Source organism: Pseudonaja textilis, chromosome 3, assembly GCF_049901715.1.
Source record: "Pseudonaja textilis isolate UNSWEBS1 chromosome 3, rPseTex1.2, whole genome shotgun sequence".
In the NCBI taxonomy this organism is placed as follows: Eukaryota; Metazoa; Chordata; class Lepidosauria; order Squamata; family Elapidae; genus Pseudonaja; species Pseudonaja textilis.
This window is the reverse complement of record NC_141992.1, coordinates 150,131,646-150,151,608: the sequence shown is the minus strand read 5'-3', so window position 1 is coordinate 150,151,608 and position 19,963 is coordinate 150,131,646. Positions and strand designations below refer to the sequence as shown.

The window sequence follows — 19,963 nt, the reverse complement described above, 5'->3', positions numbered from 1 at the left end:
TTATCAAAAGTGTACAAAGTTATTTCAGAACAATTTCAGAAATGTTAAAACATATTGGGACATTTTATCAGGCCTGGTAGTCTTGTGACAAAAGCCAAGAAATTTTTGACCTGCAGCAAAATTATTATATGCTGAACGATGGAAGAATAATGAAATTCCCACAGAGGAAGAATTTCCTGAGATGACAAAGCTGACCTGTTTTATCAGAGGAAAAAAGGAACAAAAACTTTTCTGAAAGACTGGAAACTTTATATGGACTTTTCACTGAAAGAAGGAGAAAAATAAAATAAATGATACAATGATTTACAGGTTCAAAGATTTAAAAAGATGTGAATTAAGTAAGAAGCTGAAGGAATTTGTATAACAAGAGGGAGAGGTTGCAATTTGTTGAAAGGAAGTTTAGGGAAGTCATACTTCATAATTTTTGTTCCTTTTCTTTTTTCTTGCACTTTTTTTCTTTCTACCAACTTTCTTTCTGTTTCTTTAGATTTGTCTTTTACTTGAAGAAAAATCTTCAATAAATATACAAAATATTGTTTTCATTTTTCTATACAGCTGGCAACCTATGTTAGCTGCTACTTAAATTCATTATTTTCACAGCATAGAAATCCTGACTTTTATTATATTGCTCAGAAATAAGACAGGCAGGAGGACCAGTTGTTATGATGGAACAATGCAGTGGTGAATTCATATCAAAATTCAACCAATTTAACAAATGTCAATGCTTGCAGTGGGTCACAACAGTGATTTGCTTTGGAGCACAGGAAGGACAGCCACGTAAAAACACCAACAGCATTGGGGCAGTATAAATAGGTTCTTTCAGCAATTGCTGGAAATATATTTTGAAGATGCCAGCTTATAACTCTAGGGGGAAAAAAACTGGATGTTACACCATTTAAATTAATCTTCTTTGCCAACCTTGAGCAAAGCTAAGTCGAAATCAGAATACTTTTAAAATTGTAATATTTGTTGCTTTTAGTTGCCATAATAGCAAGCCACCAAAATCCAGATGTCCTCTTTTGTTCCAGGCTACTTTTTTTTTAATCTATCCATGTCTATGTCTAGTTTCAAAATCTATATATTACTAAAACTCATTCCTGTAACTTCTAATTGGGCAAAACAGTGCATTAGGGGAGCAATTTCCAAACCAAGCTATCTCAAATGGGCTAATTTACAGAATATGTCCAAAATCTGGGACCCTTGTTTCCTATGGAAATGAAAAAGGCAAATGTTATAAATCATTTTATGACATTAAAATTATCATGAAACAGTTTATGACATAATACAAAATGTCATAAAACATTTCCTGTGGTGATGTTTGATTATGCTATACAATTCAACGTGGGCTTTATTTAAGGTAGCTACATCTCTGAATGTATCCCAACCTTTCCAACAAAGGCAATACATTCGAAGTATTATTGAAAGACAGAGGAATCTGGTAAGGAAATACTGTATCTCTGATAAGCATGACCCAATAGTTCATGAGTTGTCTAGCTGTTCACTAAAAGCCTTCTAGTATAGATCCAGAAGATGTTTGACTTTCTTTATTGATCCTAAATTCCCGCATACATGTGGGGACAGGCTGCATATGAAAGTGGTGAAGCCAGACGTAACACAATAAAGACAAACCTCAGTATAATTTAAAATTTTATTTCATTGTTCATTTTATTTTATTATTTAGTAATAAAACAAACTATATGTTTAAATTTATGCTCTCAGAAAGAAAAAGAAAAAGAATTTGACTACAAAAAATGGAAAGACATTCCAATGTCCAAAATAGCAACCCTATTTTTTGTCTGTTTCTGAATTATCTGTTTATCCCTTATGTTTATTTATTAAGTCAAAATTAAGCACGCAGATAATTTGCTGTGGTATCTGATTCCAATTTTTGAATTAAAATGGGAAAGTTTAAAAAGTTTGGGTAATTAAAATGTTTGCAAAACTGCTTAATGACTGCCATAACATATGACCATCATTCTGGGCTCAATTACAGTTGCAGGTCAAGGATTATCTATACATTATGATTTTTTTAAATTGTAGCTAGTTATGATGATAAAAGAAAGACCCAGAACTTATTAAAGCAATGTGTGTTTATATAAAATGAAAGCAAAAACTTGTGCACTCTTCTTTCGCCATATGGGAAGGAAGCATGGTAGCGAAAGGCTCATTAAGGCTACTGAACACTAAATTATGATTTGGCAATTGGCATAGGATATAAATCCAGTCACAAGGTCATGGGTAAGTATGCTGCAGCATTATTGTGCTACACATAGGCACTCTACACACAATGTTTTTATATACATCTAGTCCTTACTTAATCATTTGAAGTTAATAGACTCAGAAAAAATTCTTTTTTTTTTGAAAATTTTATTTGGGTTTTCACAAAAACAAAATACAAATAAAACATCTTTTTTGAAAATAGCATGGTCCCAGGTTATCACTTCTTCATACAGACACAAAACTCAATTTCATGCTCATTTTTATATTCTATTCCATATCTTATTACCATTTTATATTTTCTACATAGTTTTTCCCCTCTTCTAATTTTCTCAACTTTCTTTTGATTATCTCAATTCAAATCATTATATTTATACTTTTGTCTGTCCTGTTACAATTTCACATTATCTTTTCTTATTAAACAAATTTTTCCCTGTAGTTACCAATTAGAGTATGACATCTTTATATCCTTTAATTTTATCAATTCAAGCTCTTATTTAAGCTTCAATGTATAGCTTTAAGATTATAGCATTCAATATAATACATAACTTCCAATCAAATTCTGCTTGGTACATTCTTAAAATAGACACTATATTCTTAAAATAAAAATTATATATATATATATATATATATATATATATATATATATATATATATATATGTATGTATGTATGTATGTATATGTATATGTATATGTATATGTATATGTATATGTATATGTATATATGTATATATGTAAATAAAACACATTCCATTCCAATTCAATTCTATCATTAATATGCATTAAAATCTTAACATCTTCAACATTTCTTTTCAATTGAATATCATACTTCCTTGGGAACACTTATAAACTTTCCATAGTTAATTCTTTTTTTCCCATATTTTTCACTTATATTTTTATAAATCATTACTAATAATTAAAAATGCTCCCTTTTAATTCTCTCAATCATTTTAATTCATTTATTTATTAACAAACATCCCACTGCATTGCAATAAATACTTTATCCATCATCATATTTTCTAAAGTTATTTCTACTTGTAATATAACAAAGCTATCTTATGTACCTTTGCAGAATCCCTTTTACAATTAAATTTTCACCCATTATCTCTAAACAAACTTGTGGTTACAATCCTTATATCTTTTCTCTGTTTCTCCATTTCTTGTCTCTGTCTTTTACAACTTCTTTTCCTTGCCTTCTTCCCCCTCCCCTTTTTACTCCCTCGTCTCTCTACTTCTAACTCTCATCTGTAATCCCCTCTTCTGTTGCTTTCTAATATTATACTTATCTTTCAAATTGTTCTTCTTTTTGATTTTTTCTAATCTTAAACCTTTCACTCTCTTTCCCCCCTTTTCTTCCCCCCCACTTAAAATTATTTGATCATTAAAGATGGCTTCTTCTTTGTCCCAATCTTCTTGTTCTGCAAGCATTTCTTGTTGCTTCTCATAGTTCCAGATCTCCATTCTAAGAATTGAAACACAAAGCCAAAAGAGCTTCTCCCTTCTTGTGCGTCTTCTTTCCATTTTTTAAGTTCCGTTTTCAGTTCTTCTAAGAGTGATACCATTTTAAAAACTTTTAAGCAACTACCCAGTTAATTTTAGTCATCTAGATGCAAAAACCAAAAATCACCAAGTAATCCAAATAATCCAAGGCTGTTTCTACTTGCTTCTTTTTTCTACTTTCTCTTCCTGGGGTTCTATTATTTTGTTACCAAGTTTCCATTAAAATGTATCTTTGAGGAATCTTGTTAAAATTTCACTGTAAGTTCCTTTTAATTACAGTTCCATTCCTTAATTCCAGGCAGTCTCCTCCATTATTTCAGATCCTGCCCTTCTATTCTTTTTTTCCCCTCCTTTCCAGCTTTTAAAAACTTTTAAATGTCCAGAAATCTTTATTTATCCCTTTGACTTTTATTTTCAGCTTAGATGCCTATTAATGTCAAAGTGGATTTTTTTTCCAGTTTCTTGCTTAAGTCTCTTAGCTGTCAGTATAAGGAAGGGAAGAAAAAAAACCTAATCCTTTCCCTTCTCTCTCTCCTTTGCAGCTTCAAAATCTTCTTTAGGAACAATGTTGTTAAGTTTAAAATCCAGGGTACCTTATTTGTTGCTTTTGCTGTTTGACCCTGTCAACCAAAACTTTCTCTTCTTATCTTCCTCCTGCACATTCTTTTCCCGTCAAGTTCTTCTTTGTGGTGGCCATTTCTGACCACCGCTACAACTGCCTTCGGGAAAGGGAGTAATGGCCAGCTGGGGAGGAGAGATGCGGCTCTCCTCAACCCTGCAGGCAGTCTGCCCCCCTCTTCACCACCTCTATGGGGTGGCTTAGCCCTGAAACCAGCCAGCTCGGGGTGCTCCAGCGGCGAGCACAGATCGAAGCCTCGGAGAGACGAGGTTTCAGTCTGTCGCCGAAGAAGCTCAAACCGGAAGACTCAGAAAAAATTCTTATGACCCGTCTTTAAAGTTATGACTGTCACGCAAACATCCATTGTCATGAGATTATATTCCAGATAGACAACCTGCTCATATTTGCAACCAGTTGCAGCATACATGGTCACATGACACAAATTGCAATATTTTGGGGGCATTTTTTAGAGGAAAACTGCAAGAAAAAAACATTGAATATGCTGGATTAATTTCCCATGTGGTTTGTTTAATGACCATGTAATTTGCTTAACTGCCATGGACTTGCTTAAGACTGTCATAAGTCAGGTCACATGGTTAAACTGCTTAACAATTGCAATAATTTATTATCAAAATCCCAAGCCTAATTGTTAAGTGAAGACTATCTGTAATATAGAAAGACAAAAATTTACACAGGCACACATTTTTTCCTCAAAGAAACAAGTGTAGTAAAATAGAGAATTAACTACAGAGTTCTTTTCCTCACAATGACAGCAATACTACAATTCTATAAGCTATCCAGACTGATATTCCACCATAAATGACTAAGTTACTGTATATTATAATAATTTCTGCTCTAGTAGTAAATCTATATACTATAATCTAGAAAATAAAATAAAACTGCCTATTTGTTACTGCATTGTCTAATGACAGCCCCCAGTCCTTCCTCCATCCTATTCTATTTTCCTGACAAGCATTGTGATGAATGGATACCACATTACATTTTCATTAACTTTCATGTATAAAAAAAATTGGCTAAATCTCTAATCTCTGAAAGATATCTAAGTAAGGAAGTCAATCAGATTTACACATATATAAAACAAAGCCAAAATACCAAATTAGTTCTTCCACCATCTGGTAAATGTCAAAGATATATCTGCAGATATATGATGTGTCATTGTAGAAAACAATACAATGACATCTCATATCCTTTTCACAACTTCCTTCTATAGTTCCTGCTATATTGATATTTGTACATTTTCTTTTTAAAAATATAAGTGTGAACAGGTAACACACACACACACACACACACACACACGCACACAGAGAGGTATATAGTATGAAACATTGTAAATGCACGTTGCAAAAGTTCATGATTAATTAAACTGGATCCAAGTAATACTATTATAGCATATGCAACTTTATGTATATGTGTGAGGAAATGAAATGTTAAGCATCAATTATATTATTTTGAGATGTAACATCAGAAACACTTATTTTTTTTGTAAGACGTGTTATTTTTTAGTATTCAAAACAGAAAATATATCAATTAAAGAACACAAGGAAAATTTAAAAGACAACAATGAGGATTACATTGATCTAATTCAAAATAGAACATCCTCCTGCCCTCACCCCAAAACACAATATACTACAGTACATTCAGGAAAAGATCTCCATTCAACAAAGTTGACTATTATTTATCTATAAGAATTGTTTAACAAATTTTCTTTTACTTTGGGACTACTCCTTCAGGTTTTCTTCTTCTTTTTTTTTCCTTTTTTCATTTAGGGAGAGTTCAAGACTGTACTGTACTTCAAAACATGCTGTTCTTATTGTCTCTTTTCAGTAACAACCAGCACCATTTCAGACAGTAGGTTTTATCACTGTTTCCTTATAACATCTTGGTCCCACATCTGTCCAGTTATTGAAAAATATTATATGCGTGAATTGTACAACAGACCTATCTATAAATTCAGCATGTTCCAAAGGTGTGGGTGGAGTCTCTAATGATATGACAGCAGCTGTAGTAGACCTTGAAAAGGAGACCTAGAAAGTGCAGTCTTTTTTTTTTTTTAATGATACACAAAAAATGAAGAGTGCAATAGGAAATCCTTTCACAGTTTTATGTTTGGAACTCCTGAATCTGTGGTATTTGTGCATGAGTCAAAACAGGTAAAATAACAATCAATCTAAGTCCTCTTTTGAATGTTTGCCTGTACACAATTGGCCCTAATCTTTCAGGCTTCCGAAAAGGCAGCCAAGATCCAGCTCTTTTCCTATAAAGTCTTGCAGAATTCTATTGGTAGTCCATCTGGGCCCCGGAGCCTTTCCAATATTTTGTCTGTTTATCACCTCTGTTAGTTCCATAATTGTTATTTTCCCTTCCACCATTATCTTAGTGTCCTCGGGTATTTGGAATAATTCTGCTTTTTGCAAGTATTGTTTAATTTTTTCTTCTTCAATATTCTCTTGATCTTATAATTTCTCATAGTACTTCTGTATTATTTCTTTATTTTTTTCTTCATTTCCATTACAAATCATGCCATGCTCATCTATTAATTGTATTATTTTTTTCGTTTCTCTCTCCTTTTTCAATTTATATGCCAGCTATCTGCCTGGTTTGTTTGCATTTTGAAGAAATTCTGTTTAGTTCTCCTGATTTTTGGTGCTAATTCCTCTTTTCCCATCAACTCCATTTTATATTTAACTATTTCCATTTGACTTTTAATGCCCTTCTTGTATGGATACTTTTGTAGTTCTTTCTTGAGTTTCTTGTAGTCATCCTCTAGTATTTGTTGTGTTTGTCTTTTTTTAATATTCCTTCTTCTCGAATAATTTATAATCAAACCTCTGATGTAGGCCTTCATGGTATCCCATAAATTTTGTAATTAAGTTTCCTCCTTGTAGTTTTCTTTAAAGAAAAAGCCAATTCTTTTTCTGTATTTTGTATAAATTATTTTTCTTCAATATTGAGTTATTCAAAGTCCATCTTGATCTTTTCCTTTCTCCCTGCCACTTGACCCATATTGGGTTATAGTCCACCCAAGTGCTTGTTTCTATATTTTTAGTTCTTGTATATTAGAGATTAATTCCGTTGACATCCAAATCACATCTATTCTTGACCATGATAAATTTTTGTTGGAGTAGAATGTATATTGTCTGTTCTTAGCATTCATTTCTCTCTAAATATCTCGGATGCTTAATTCCTCTATCATCTTGAAGAAGGATTTCAGAAGTGTCTTTCTATTTTGTTTATTAACTTTCTGTATTTTATAATCCAATTTTGTGTCCGCTATCGCACTGAAATCTCCGAAGTTGCATATATTATCATATTCCAATTCTATTATTTTCTTATGCAATTTTTTATAAAATTCATCTTGCTTCCAAAAAGGCAGTCAAGACCTAGCTCAGTAATTTTAAAAAATATTATATATCCTATAGGAAAAAAATGGAAGAAACAGAGACTGCTGCTCATATGGTTCTTCTGAACAGCTTATATTATATATGAATGGAAATTCTTTTAAAATACAGATATTTTATAATATAAAATATTGTAATTTATATTTATAATATAAAATATGCCTATAAACAAGTACAGATGGCAGAAAATAATGCAACTCAACCCACAAGAAAAGTAAAATATTTTCTAAAGAAAGAAGGTAAAATGTTAGCAACATGGACAGAGCAATAATTAACAGAAAAAAATCCTGCACACTACTAGGTTGATATTAATGGTTGATGAAAAAAGGCCATTATTATTTCAAAAACAGAACTGTAGCGAATACTCCCTTCTGAACTATTATAAAGTTATAGTTGGCATGAAATTAAACAGATCCTTTGAGTCATACTTAAAAAGCATTTTTATAAGTGTCTGTTTCCTCAGACATAGTTTAACAGCTTGTTTTAGTGATATCATGATGCAACTTAATTTGAAACAAAATGGATTTTCAATCAAGATAATATTTGCTGCCAGAGTTGCTGTAACTAAAATTTAAATATAAAAATTGGTATACCAAGGAAGACTGCCACAAGTCAAGAAACCATAAAACTTTATGCATTCACAGACAGAAATCAACTCACAGAATTAAAAACAAGATGTCAATGCCTTACATAAACTAATAAAAATGCCAATAGGATGCAAAGTCTGCCTTTAGTACGCTTCAACATAATTTTGGGGTACATACTTATTGTCAAAATTTATTCAGTCTCCCTTTTTTTATCACTATCACAGATTAGATCTGGAACCTACATACAGGTTGTTATGCCACTTGCATAAAACATTCTCATGCTTAACAAATTTTGAATAATTTAACAGTCTCATTTAAGTTAACTCTTTAAATCTTCACATTGATTATCCAGCTTTCAAATTTTATAAATTTGCGGAGAACATTGTGCTCCTTTTCAATTTAACATTCTGAAAAAACGTATTCATTACACTTTGACAAGCCTATCAATTCAAATTCTGTAACCATGTCATCATAACTGAATAAATTCAAAAGGAACTATAAACATCTAACGCCCCAAATCCAGAGTGAAAAAAAATATGTCTTCTGCTGCTTTAGGCTTCTGGATTAAGATGCCATTTAAATCATGTTCATCTCCTGTAATAGCATTACAGGAGAACTAGAATCGTTGAGTGAGAAGGGAGCGTTTAGGCCAGGGGATGGGGAATCATGGCCCTTTTATGTCTTGTGGACTTCAATTCCTAGAATTTCTGAGCCAGCATGGTGATAAAGTTCACAAGTCATAAAAGGGCCATGGTTCCCCACCTCTGGTTTAGGCTATTCTAAATGTCCAGCAACATTTCAATAAGAGTTTAAATTAAATCATTCTCAATAAACAACTACTTGAATACAGTACATTCAGTGAAGGAAAGACTATTCATTAAGATCATGTTCCTAACATTAAGTCATTTTTCCTAATACATATCCTTCTTCTGTCCTCCAAAGTGATAGATAACAAGTCTTATATGCAGATATAACAAAGCATATTGAATACAGCAATAAAATCATTTTTCATGTTGATTTTTGTATTTTTCTTATCCTTCTTATTTGATTATTATTATCATCAGCTTCTCTGGAATGATTGGTGACAGGAATCTACCTATTTATCTACTCAAATTTGCATGCTTTCAAATTGCTAAGTTGGCAGGAGCTGGGGCAAGGATGGGAGCTTACCTCATCGCATGGCACTGAGGTCTTAAAGCTGGGCTGCCAACTTTCCAGCCAACAAACCCAGTATCTTAACCGCTGAGCCACCATGCTGCCCTCTATGTTGCCTTGACTTGCTTGAATTTTTCAGGTTTTAAATAGAATACATTTTATTCTTTAATAAGTTTTAAAAGTTTTTATCTTTGCAAATGGATCCAAATGGTGAAGACAGAAATAAAAAACTGACAGGAATCAGAAACATCTTTTTTTTTTTAAAAAAAAAGTATCCCCCGCCCCTTCTTCCTTTATTTTAAAACAGTTTTTCTTCTATAGGCAAGTTTTGGGCATTACATAGGTTCTTCATGAGTTACTGTAGGGCTCAGGGATGGATAAACTTTGGATGAGCAAGGGTTGCACTTAGGCTGTGAACTAAGTAAAGCTGTTTTATATATATATAGGTGGGGTTGCGGTTTCAGCAATAACTTGGTTGAAATTTATTATTCTAATTGCAGTATGCCTATTGTTAGGACTTGAAATACAGCATAGTATTTCTATTTCTTATTTCAAATTACCGTATATACTCGAGTATAAGCCGAGTTTTTCAGCACATTTTTTGTGCTGAAAAAAACCCCCTCGGCTTATACTCGAGTCAGATTCCCTCTGAAAAAAAAAAATGGTGTGGAGCTCTGGAGCTGGGCAGCCGCTTCCCTGCTTCCGTGTTTCCTTTGCAACTTGTAAGCATGGGGGTAATCGGAAGCAGAAAAGTTCCTGCATGAGGATGTATTGTTTTTTCTTTATTTAACTGTTTTTATGGGGGGGGAATCCCACCATCATGTGAGAATGCTCAGACACAAAATCTTATCCGCCTGAAAATAAGTGTGTGTGTGTGGGGGATTTTAACAGAGGGAAGACATAGGGAGAAGGCAAAAGCGACGGAAGATCCTTCAGGGGAAACTGAGGGGGAGACTCACCCTTGGTCCAGATGAGCCCCCTTCCCCGCCCCTAAGGAAGCAGACGCAGCCAGCAAGGGCAGGCAAGCCCCGCTTCACGGACTCTGTCCGTCCTCGCTCCCACCGACCCACCCAAAGCCACGAAGTCCCCCAATCGCACAGCCCAGAATCGCCCTCCCCTCAGGAGGCAGCAACGATGCCCGGTGTTTCCTGAAACAAGAAGCTCCGCCATGCAATGAAAGCGCCCTGGCTCTAGGCTCAGAAAACAACACGAGCTGAGGTGGCTTAGTTTCCTCAGCCCTAGCTGCTTTCAGTCCGCTCGGGAGGAGGAGGGGGAGGAGGAGGTGGTGGCAGTGGCTCCGTTGTTTTCTGAGATCGCAGAAAACCATGCGAGCTGAGGTGGCTTCGTTTCCTCAGCCCTAGCTGCTTTCAGTCCGCTCGGGAGGAGGAGGAGGAGGAGGTGGTGGCAGAGGCTCCGTTGTTTTCTGAGATCGCAGAAAACAACGCGAGTCAAGGTGGCTTCGTTTCCTCAGCCCTAGCTGCTTTCAATCCGCAATCTCAGAAAACAACGCGAGCCGTTCCCACCACCTCCTCCTCCCCCTCCTCCTCCCGAGAGGACTGAAAGCAGCTAGGGCTGAGGAAACGAAGCCACCTCGGCTCGCGTTGTTTTCTGAGCCTAGAGCCAGGGCACTTTCATTGCACGGCGGAGCTTCTTGTTTCAGGAAACACCGGGCATCGTTGCTGCCTCCTGAGGGGAGGACGATTCTGGGCTGCACGATTGGGAGACTTCGTGGATTTGGGTGGGTGGGTGGGAGCGAGGACAGACGGAGTCCACGAAGCGGGGCTTGCCTGCCCTTGCTGGCTGCGTCTGCTTCCTTAGGGGCGGGGAAGGGGGCTCATCTGGACCAAGGGTGAGTCTCCCCCTCAGTTTCCCCTGAAGGATCTTCCATCGCTTTTGCCTTCTCCCTATGTCTTCCTTCTGTTAAAATCCCCCCACACACACACACACACTTATTTTCAGGCGGATAGATTTCGTGTCTGAGCATTCTCACATGACGGTGGGTCTTTCCCCCCCCTAAAAACAGTTAAATAAAGAAAAAACAATACATCCTCATGCAAGAACTTTTCTGCTTCCGATTACCCCCATGCTTACAAGTTGCAAAGGAAACACGGAAGCAGGGAAGCGGCTGCCGAGATCCGGAGCTCCACACCATTTTTTTTTTAGAGGGAATCTCACTTGAGTATAAGCCGAGGGGTTTTTTTTCAGCACAAAAAATGTGCTGAAAAACTCGGCTTATACTCGTGTCAATAAGTTTTCCCAGTTTTTTGAGGCAAAATTAGGTGCCTCGGCTTATATTCGGGTCGACTTATACTCGAGTATATACGGTAGATTGTTAATTGATGACCAGATGAAATCTAAGAATGATAAAAAGGGCCAATTTTAAAGACTCATATTGCCCACTGTTGGAAAATCATTTTTAAAATATATTATTATGACTGGAAGAATCACAATAGGAAGATAATTTTGTGAATGGTAGTACACAAATTTATTTTCACATTGTGAATGGTACTTGTTGATTAACTGGGTAACACAATCTATATTAGATGGATAATGATCCATCTAATGTTTATTGAATTCATGAAATTCTTAAATGTGGTTCAAAGTTACTTAACCCTACAACAACAAAAGCCATTCATTTCTAAAACATATTTTATTAACAAAATATCTGAAATTTCTTGTTTCAGCATTTTGCCCTTTCTCCATTATTAATTTTGTGACTTAGTCCTTTTGTAAGCCAGACACTTACTGAAATTGTTCTTCTCCTAATTTTTTCTCCTCTGACTTTCTGGTTGTCATCTTTGTAAATGATGGATTAATAAGCAAAGTATTACACAAGTATAAGGTTTCCAGCATTATCAATACATATTTCACTCTAAACATTAAGAAGAGACCTGCATATACAGAAAATAATTTTGCAGATTTTATTTGGTACAAGAAATTGCTACCATAATTTAGTCCTATTGCCACAACTGAAATTAAACTGTTATGTATACTTTTAGCTGGGAGCTGTTGCACTAATTTTCCACAATGCAACATTCACAACAGTTTCTACTAAGAAAAACTAGATTGGCTAAGTCAGAGGCTAGTAACACATTTGCATTGTCCAAAACATATTAATATATGTAGAGTATGGTTAAAATAAATCATGATGGCAGCCACAACTGCCTGCCTGGTTTTATCTGCATGGCTATTTTTATTTTCATAAAAATATCCTATGATACATGTGCTTAAACACCTCCAGACTTGTAGGATCCCTCATATCGGATATATGCAGCAGGATTACATGAAGGAAAAGTTGCATTAATATTTTATTAGCACAAGTTTGCACTGAAAATTAGGTTAGGGGATATTGTATATAAAAACTTTACAAAGTAGGAAAAGAGACTAATTTAAAAACAACACGATTTTTAAAATTATGACAAACCAAAATACTATTTTACTAAATGGGAAAGTAAAACTATCCATTTTAAAATTGATTCACACATTAATATTTCAGTAGGATTCCCACATAAGCTATGCAAAATACTAGAAGATTAAAAAGAATTATACTCACAGTTATAATTAGGTTGAATAGTTTTTGCAGCTTCAAGGCTGGCTATTGTGATTTGAAAGATGATGTGCACAAGCAGAAATGTTAAACTCGTGAAACACAAGGATTTTAATAACCGCCCTGTATGCCCTGAAAGAGATCAAACACAATTCAAAATAATTTAACATGATAAAAGGCCTGGTGTAGACAAGATAGCAACCAACTGTATTATGTGCAAGATTCTCTTGCTTATGGTTTTGTTTTTAATCTACATTTACTATTTTAATTGTTTTGAATTGTTTTGTAATATGTTTTATTTCTAGATGTTTTTATATACTGCCCAGAATCAATTTGTTTGAAATGGGCAACCATATCACTGTAATTGGACAAATAGATTTGACAAATAAATAAATTGAATTAAAAAGCACACAATAAAACCATAGATATTACAATACATTATATCACAATGTATTTTGCCAATCTTCATGAAAAACAAATTTAGAGATAAAGGAGGGGAAGTTCACAACCCATGTCAACTTCCAAGTAAAAATATATTATAAAAATATAACACAAATTAAAATGATTTAAGAAACTATTTTGCTAACACAAAGCAAATATTAGCTTCTACTTATTGTTCATACTATTCAACATACATTCAAACAATTTATCACTTATCTACATATTTTACTGGAAATCAAGCAAGTATATAAATTAAATATTCAGTAGGACTTGTGATCTCTAGATGACATTGTTCAATAAACTCACATATATCTGAATACTGTAGGTGACATATGGATACATTTTATATATCTATATATATGTTTTCTTAAGTCTTCACGGGTATCTATATGTATGGTATTCAGCTACAGACAAACACAATACAGAAGCCTGATGATGGCAGATGAGATTCTGCCAAAACGTTGCTACAACTTTAAAAGCACAACTATAATGACGTGGGAAAATACCTGAACAAAGCTGAATACCATACATATACATATACATATATATTGACAAATATATAAATAAATTTTAAAACAAAGAACTATTTTGACTACTGCCACAGTGTTATTCATAAATATGCTTCCTGAACAGATTCTAGGAATCTCTGTAGCAATGTCATACACAGGTAGTTCTTGCTTAATAACTGCTTCATTTGGTGACCATTTGAACTTAGAATGGTGTAAAAACATCTTTGCAATCTATCCTCACATTAACTACTATTAACAGCATCCCAAAGGCATGTGATTGTCACTTGGGTGCTTCTCAGCCAGCCCATATTTACGACTATTGCGGGGCCCTGGTCATGTGATCCCAATTTGCATGCTTCCCAAGTGGATTCTGACAACAGAAGAAGTAAAATTTAAGTCATGGCCACATTATGTCTTGCTTAACAACCTAGTGATTCATTTAACAAATAAGGAAATGACATAATATGTCCATTGCAGTTACATTATTTGTTTTGCTTAGAAAACATGGAGCTTAGTGACAGAGTTGCTGATCTCTGTGGTTGCTAAGCAAGAACGTTTAAGCTCACAGTAGAAACCCAAACAGACCAGCATGCTAAATAACAAAATAATATGTGCAGCCTAATCGCTACTTTAGAAGGATGAAAATCCATCATGCTATGGAAAGAAATAGTCTAAGTTTGAAACAGCTTACAGCATGAAGTCAAATAAAATATGATTATATAATGTGTGGAAGGAGTATACTGTCTACATGAATTGATATAAGGACTTATAAAGTTAGTACCAATGTTTTTTATTTAAATATCAGTCAGCGTTATGAATAGGAAATCAAAGGTCAAAGGAGTCTGTTCAGTCAAAAGAGCAAGCAAAAAAAGTAACAAATTTTTACAAGCTGCAGTCCTACACAAACAGAAATGTATATTCAGTATTTGATTTATTTCCAAGTTAACTTGAATATGATCAAAATGCAGTTTACCACAGAATTGGGAGATTCACTATGTCAAATAGCTCAGCATCTCCAGCTTAGGAAGCATAAATCAGTTTCAACACAATTTTGTGTGCTAATTATTAAATTTTGTGAATTAATGAGTTTATAACTGAACACATGAAAAATTGCCATGGGTCTGCCCCTTTCTAAGAGGAAATATAACCGGGGTGGGAAATAGGATTTAGGAAACAAATGAAATAAACAGGATCCTGACTTGGTAGATAGAAGTGAGAGCTGCATCGTCACTTGAGACATCTAAAATTGAGGTTGTCTTCACAGTTGGCAAACTGGCATAAAAAAACCCAGCTTCCTCCAGCTGAAAATTCTTAGTAACACCACCTGTCATTCTTTGTTCTTTGGGATTAATGATTCTGGAAGTTCAAGGATAAGCATGTGGTGACTTTGATTTATACTGCCTGGTGTTGAGTAGGATATGGATACCTTAATCAATCAATGGAGCATCCTCTTTGTCTATATCAGACTGGCTATACTAATTACTTGAGCATTGCAGTCAGGCAATAGGAGAAGCTGTGACCACTGTTTCTGAGGAGAGAAATATGTGGCTGCACAGCAAAGCATTAAAAAGATGATGTTGTAGTTAGGGATATTCCACTTTCCGAGAAAGCTTTGAGAAATGCCACAAAACAATTAAAGGGTGCGAATGATCAGTATGGGAGATAGCAGAACCTGAGAGCATGAAAAGTAAACAGGATTTGCAGATTTAATAGATTAATAGGGATCTCAAAGAAGTGTCCCCTGTCAAATATTTTCTGCATCTTCCCAACAGCACCTTATATAAATCACTGAACAATGATTACACTGGAATCAAACTAGAATCAAACCAAATAAAAGGGTGATATAGGCAGGATATAGCATGCAGAAGTGCAGAATATATTTTTAAAATAAAAACACCTATTTTTTCCCATCTAAAAAATTAAAAACCAAAAATTCTATGAAAGAGCAGATCCAGAATAAAGAAGAATAGAAAAATAAATTTGCTTATTTGGCTCTTCACAGTTCAGAGCCTACTGGAAAGGCCAGAGCGGCACACATAAATTGCCAACTACAGAAACTAGTGGGGGATGAAGTACTGTAATTTTGCAAAGATTTTATTGTAAATGCCTTTTGTATGTTAAAACAGAACAATGTATTAATTAAAAAAGGATCGGAATGACAATTAATCTGTAGTGCACTGCTATAATTATTCATTTCACTTGACATGCATTTGTAAAATCATATTAAGAAATCATATTTAATTCTTTTGGATTATATGTATTAAATACAATGTCTGAAAACTGACATAAAACTTATTTAAATATATTCACTTAATTGCAATCTGAATAATTCTGTTTCATAGATAAAATGATGCCCTGGGCAATCAAATGTTATATTAAAAGCTAACAAGGAGGTAGTGCATGGAGGAATGAACAAAACTTGCATTTCAGTTTAAAAAAAAGAGGTTATATATATTTTTGTGCTTGTTTCTGCTGATATAAATAAATTGGCAAAGAAGCATCCACTAATTATATGAAATATTTCATGGGGGCTTTGGAAAATTCTGGCACTGCCACAGCTTTAGCTATTTACATGGATTGGTTCCATTGAGTTTGACTACACTCATTGAAGAATCAGTTCCCCAAAGACAGTTTGCTTTTCAGAAAAGCACAAGAAGCCTCCCATTCAAAAAAGGGGAATGACATATCCTGTCCCCAGGGATTATGAGATTTTAAATAATTGTACAGTCAACAGAATGACAAACCACAACACTTTCAGCATTTATCCTACCAAAAAAGTCCAAGATTTAGGTAGCATACCACTTAAAATGTAGGCCAGAATAGTTGTAAAGACTATAGGAAAAATAATCTATTACTATGAAGGAAATAATCTGTCAGAGCACGAAATGTAAAACATTCTGATATATTTCCCAACAACAAATAATTATTTATTTATCCAGGCTTTTACATGTGGCCATCACACCATGTGGCAGTCCAGAAATATACATGGTATTTCCATTTATTCAGATAAAACCAGGTAAGTATTATTTGAAGCAATTATTTTCTCTTCTAGCCTCTTGGACAGAAACAGAAACTGGCAAAAGTACTATATAATGACGAACTATGCTAGTAATATCTCTGGATATCTTTGGAAATCATTGTCACATATTCATGCTTCAATTTCATGGGGCAAATAAAGACACATTCAGAATTTGCTTAACAATCACTTGCTATATTATCTTAATGTTAAGAAGTTTCAATTTTGATTTAATAGATTTAGTTTTTGATATAAACTTTGTCAGAAATAAATGTATTAAATATACTGATGTCATATTTATGTACTACATGCTACACAGCCAAGCAATTTTTATGTGTGTGTGGGTAAGGAAAGCCCTTTGGTTATTTCAGAATACCAAGTGAACAAGTCATATCCAATTAATTACTTTCTACAATATGGTCTTTATAGTCACAGTTTGTGTGTCAGAAAATTGCAGTATTTATAGCAGTTTGTTTGCTAGAAGCAAAGTTACCATTTTTCTCAGAAGTATGTTAAAATGCTTCAGCGAACCTCTCCTTCACTAGGCAACTGCACAGAATAACTGTGCAACCTGACTAGCTTTGGTGAGGCTTTCAACTTGAGATTGAATTTTTATTTCATGGTTAGATAACATACACACAATTATCAACATTTTGAATCACCAAATATTTACTTAAGTAATTCTTTGCTATTTGTTAGATTACGTATACAGTACAGTTTAAGATACAATTTCTTGAAAGAATAAAAATTTGGACAAATAATACATTTAAATAAATAAATAATGTTTTATCTACACAACTGTGCCTAAAACCTATACACATTTACACAGAAATAAGTCTCTTACTACATTCACTGAGGTGGAATTGAAATAATTCAAACAATATTTTCTAAGAGAAAAATATTCCTTCTGTTCCTTGAAAGCAAGAAGACATTCTGTATTCTTATTGATTTCATTTTAATACAACCTTTATACAATCCCCTGAAACTGGCAGTTATGGGGAAATTTAAGGTATAGGGCAACAGCACACAAAACAAATAAAAGAAGCTAACTGTTTGAATTCCCCCAAGAAACTGATGGATTTTTTTTTGTCTCCCAGGATAACTTTAGCAATACAGTCTTTTTTCTCACTTTCATCCCAGTTCTTGGCATAACAAGATGGAAGGAGGATGGAACAATACCCAGAAGTTTTGAGCAAACAGCAAGGCTCACAAAACTTTGCTTTAAACCATGTGTCAAATGTCAAGAAGATGCAGCATTTGCTCTGCCAATTAGGAGAACCTGAAGTTGGAAGGCTGCCTTTACAGCACCCCCATGATCATATGATCAAAATTCAAATGCTTCGCAACTGGTTCATATTTATGACAGTTGCAGTGTCTCAGGGTCATGTGATCACCTTTTACCACCTTCTGACAAGCAAAGTCAATGGGGAAGCCAGATTCACTTAACAACTAGGTTACTAGCTTATCATCTGCAGTTATTCACTTAACAACTGTAAAAAGGAAGGTCATAAAATGGGGGGAAATTATTCTGATTCACTTAACAAATGTCTCACTTAACAACAGAAACTTGGGGCTCAATTGTGGTTGTATGCCAAGGACTATCTGTAGTCTTGAACATATTTCTGTTTGTTACAAATCTTATATGGCATATATCAGTGACGGTGAACCTTTTTGTTACGGTGTGCCGAAAGTACGCACGTGCCAGCACTCACAATGCAATGCGCCTCACCCCCCCACACATGCGTGTGCAACACCCCCACCCTCGCCTCTTACCTGCACTCCACATGCATGTGCCTCCCAGATAATTTTCTTATAAGCCTCTGCAGCCTCAGGAAGCCGAAAAACGGGCCTTCCAGAAATACCGGATATGCCAAAACAGGCCCATTTTTCAGCCTCCTGAGGCTGCGGAGGCTTCCTTCGAGTCTCTGGGAGGGCAAAAACGGCCTCAAACAGGCCAAAAATCAGCTGGGAGGAACGTGCATGCACAGTGCAGGTAAGGGGACGAAGTGGGAGTGTTGCGTGTGCATGCAAAAGGGGGACGGGGAGCATTGTATTGTAAGTGCCAGCACACGCACATGCACACTTTCAGCACACCACAACAAAAAGGTTCTCCATCACTGTTCTATGTAATCTGTGCAGAAAATAAGTAAGACGTTATTTCCTTGCAAGTAGTCTAGCTATATTATGTTAGAACTGAAACTATAAGGCACCCAGTTATCCTCCCATCATGAGAATAAGCAGAAATAAGGAACTGTAGATTTCATCACTGTAGTTCAGTGGCTAAGGTGCCAGATTAGGAGTTAGGAGACCAAGATTGTACATTTATTTTACTCTTAGCCACAAAAAAATGTGTAATCATCCTAAAGGAGTCAGGCTTGCAAATTTGACAAACTGCATGCTTATCTTCCATTTGTCTCTCTCAGCTTTAACTGAAAGAGATCTCAAGGTTGTTGTTTTTTTCATGTGATTTTATCTCTAATTCCTCAAATATTTTAAATGATGACCTTTGAGCAATTGTTAAAATATAGTCAGAAAGTAGAATGTTGAAAACTAATTTTCTGAAGGAATTCCAAAACTCCTTGAGGATGAAGTTATAAAAAAACCCAATCCTGTAAATTAATAATATAAAAAGAAATCTACTTAGTTTTATGCAATGAATTACTGCAGAAAGTTGCATATTTTTTTAACTTAGTTGGTTTTCAAACTGAAAGAATGCAATATGCTAAACTAATAATTAAAACTCACTAAAAGTAATACTGTATTGTACGGTCTCTGTGCACTTTGAGTCACAATGCCTGAAATACTTTTCTTGTTTGACACATACGTTTTGGGAAAAAATATTGCACTAATTCTTCTTGTGTTTGACCTCGTTATTCTTAATGTAGCATTCTATGATATTTGCAAGTTTTAAATTGAGTATTTACACAGTGCTCTTCAAAAAGACATCCCTTA

General features: G+C 34.7%; 1 protein-coding gene across 1 annotated transcript in view; it reads right to left on the bottom strand.

Moving 5' to 3' along the window:
• PIEZO2 (piezo type mechanosensitive ion channel component 2) overlaps positions 1–19,963 on the bottom strand; it is a 195,077-nt gene that overhangs the window by 102,995 nt on the left and 72,119 nt on the right. Inside the window, exon 3 of the mRNA XM_087931054.1 lies at positions 13,052–13,177. Coding sequence (XP_087787180.1) covers positions 13,052–13,177 — 126 coding nt within the window. The remainder of the gene's footprint in view (positions 1–13,051; positions 13,178–19,963) is intronic.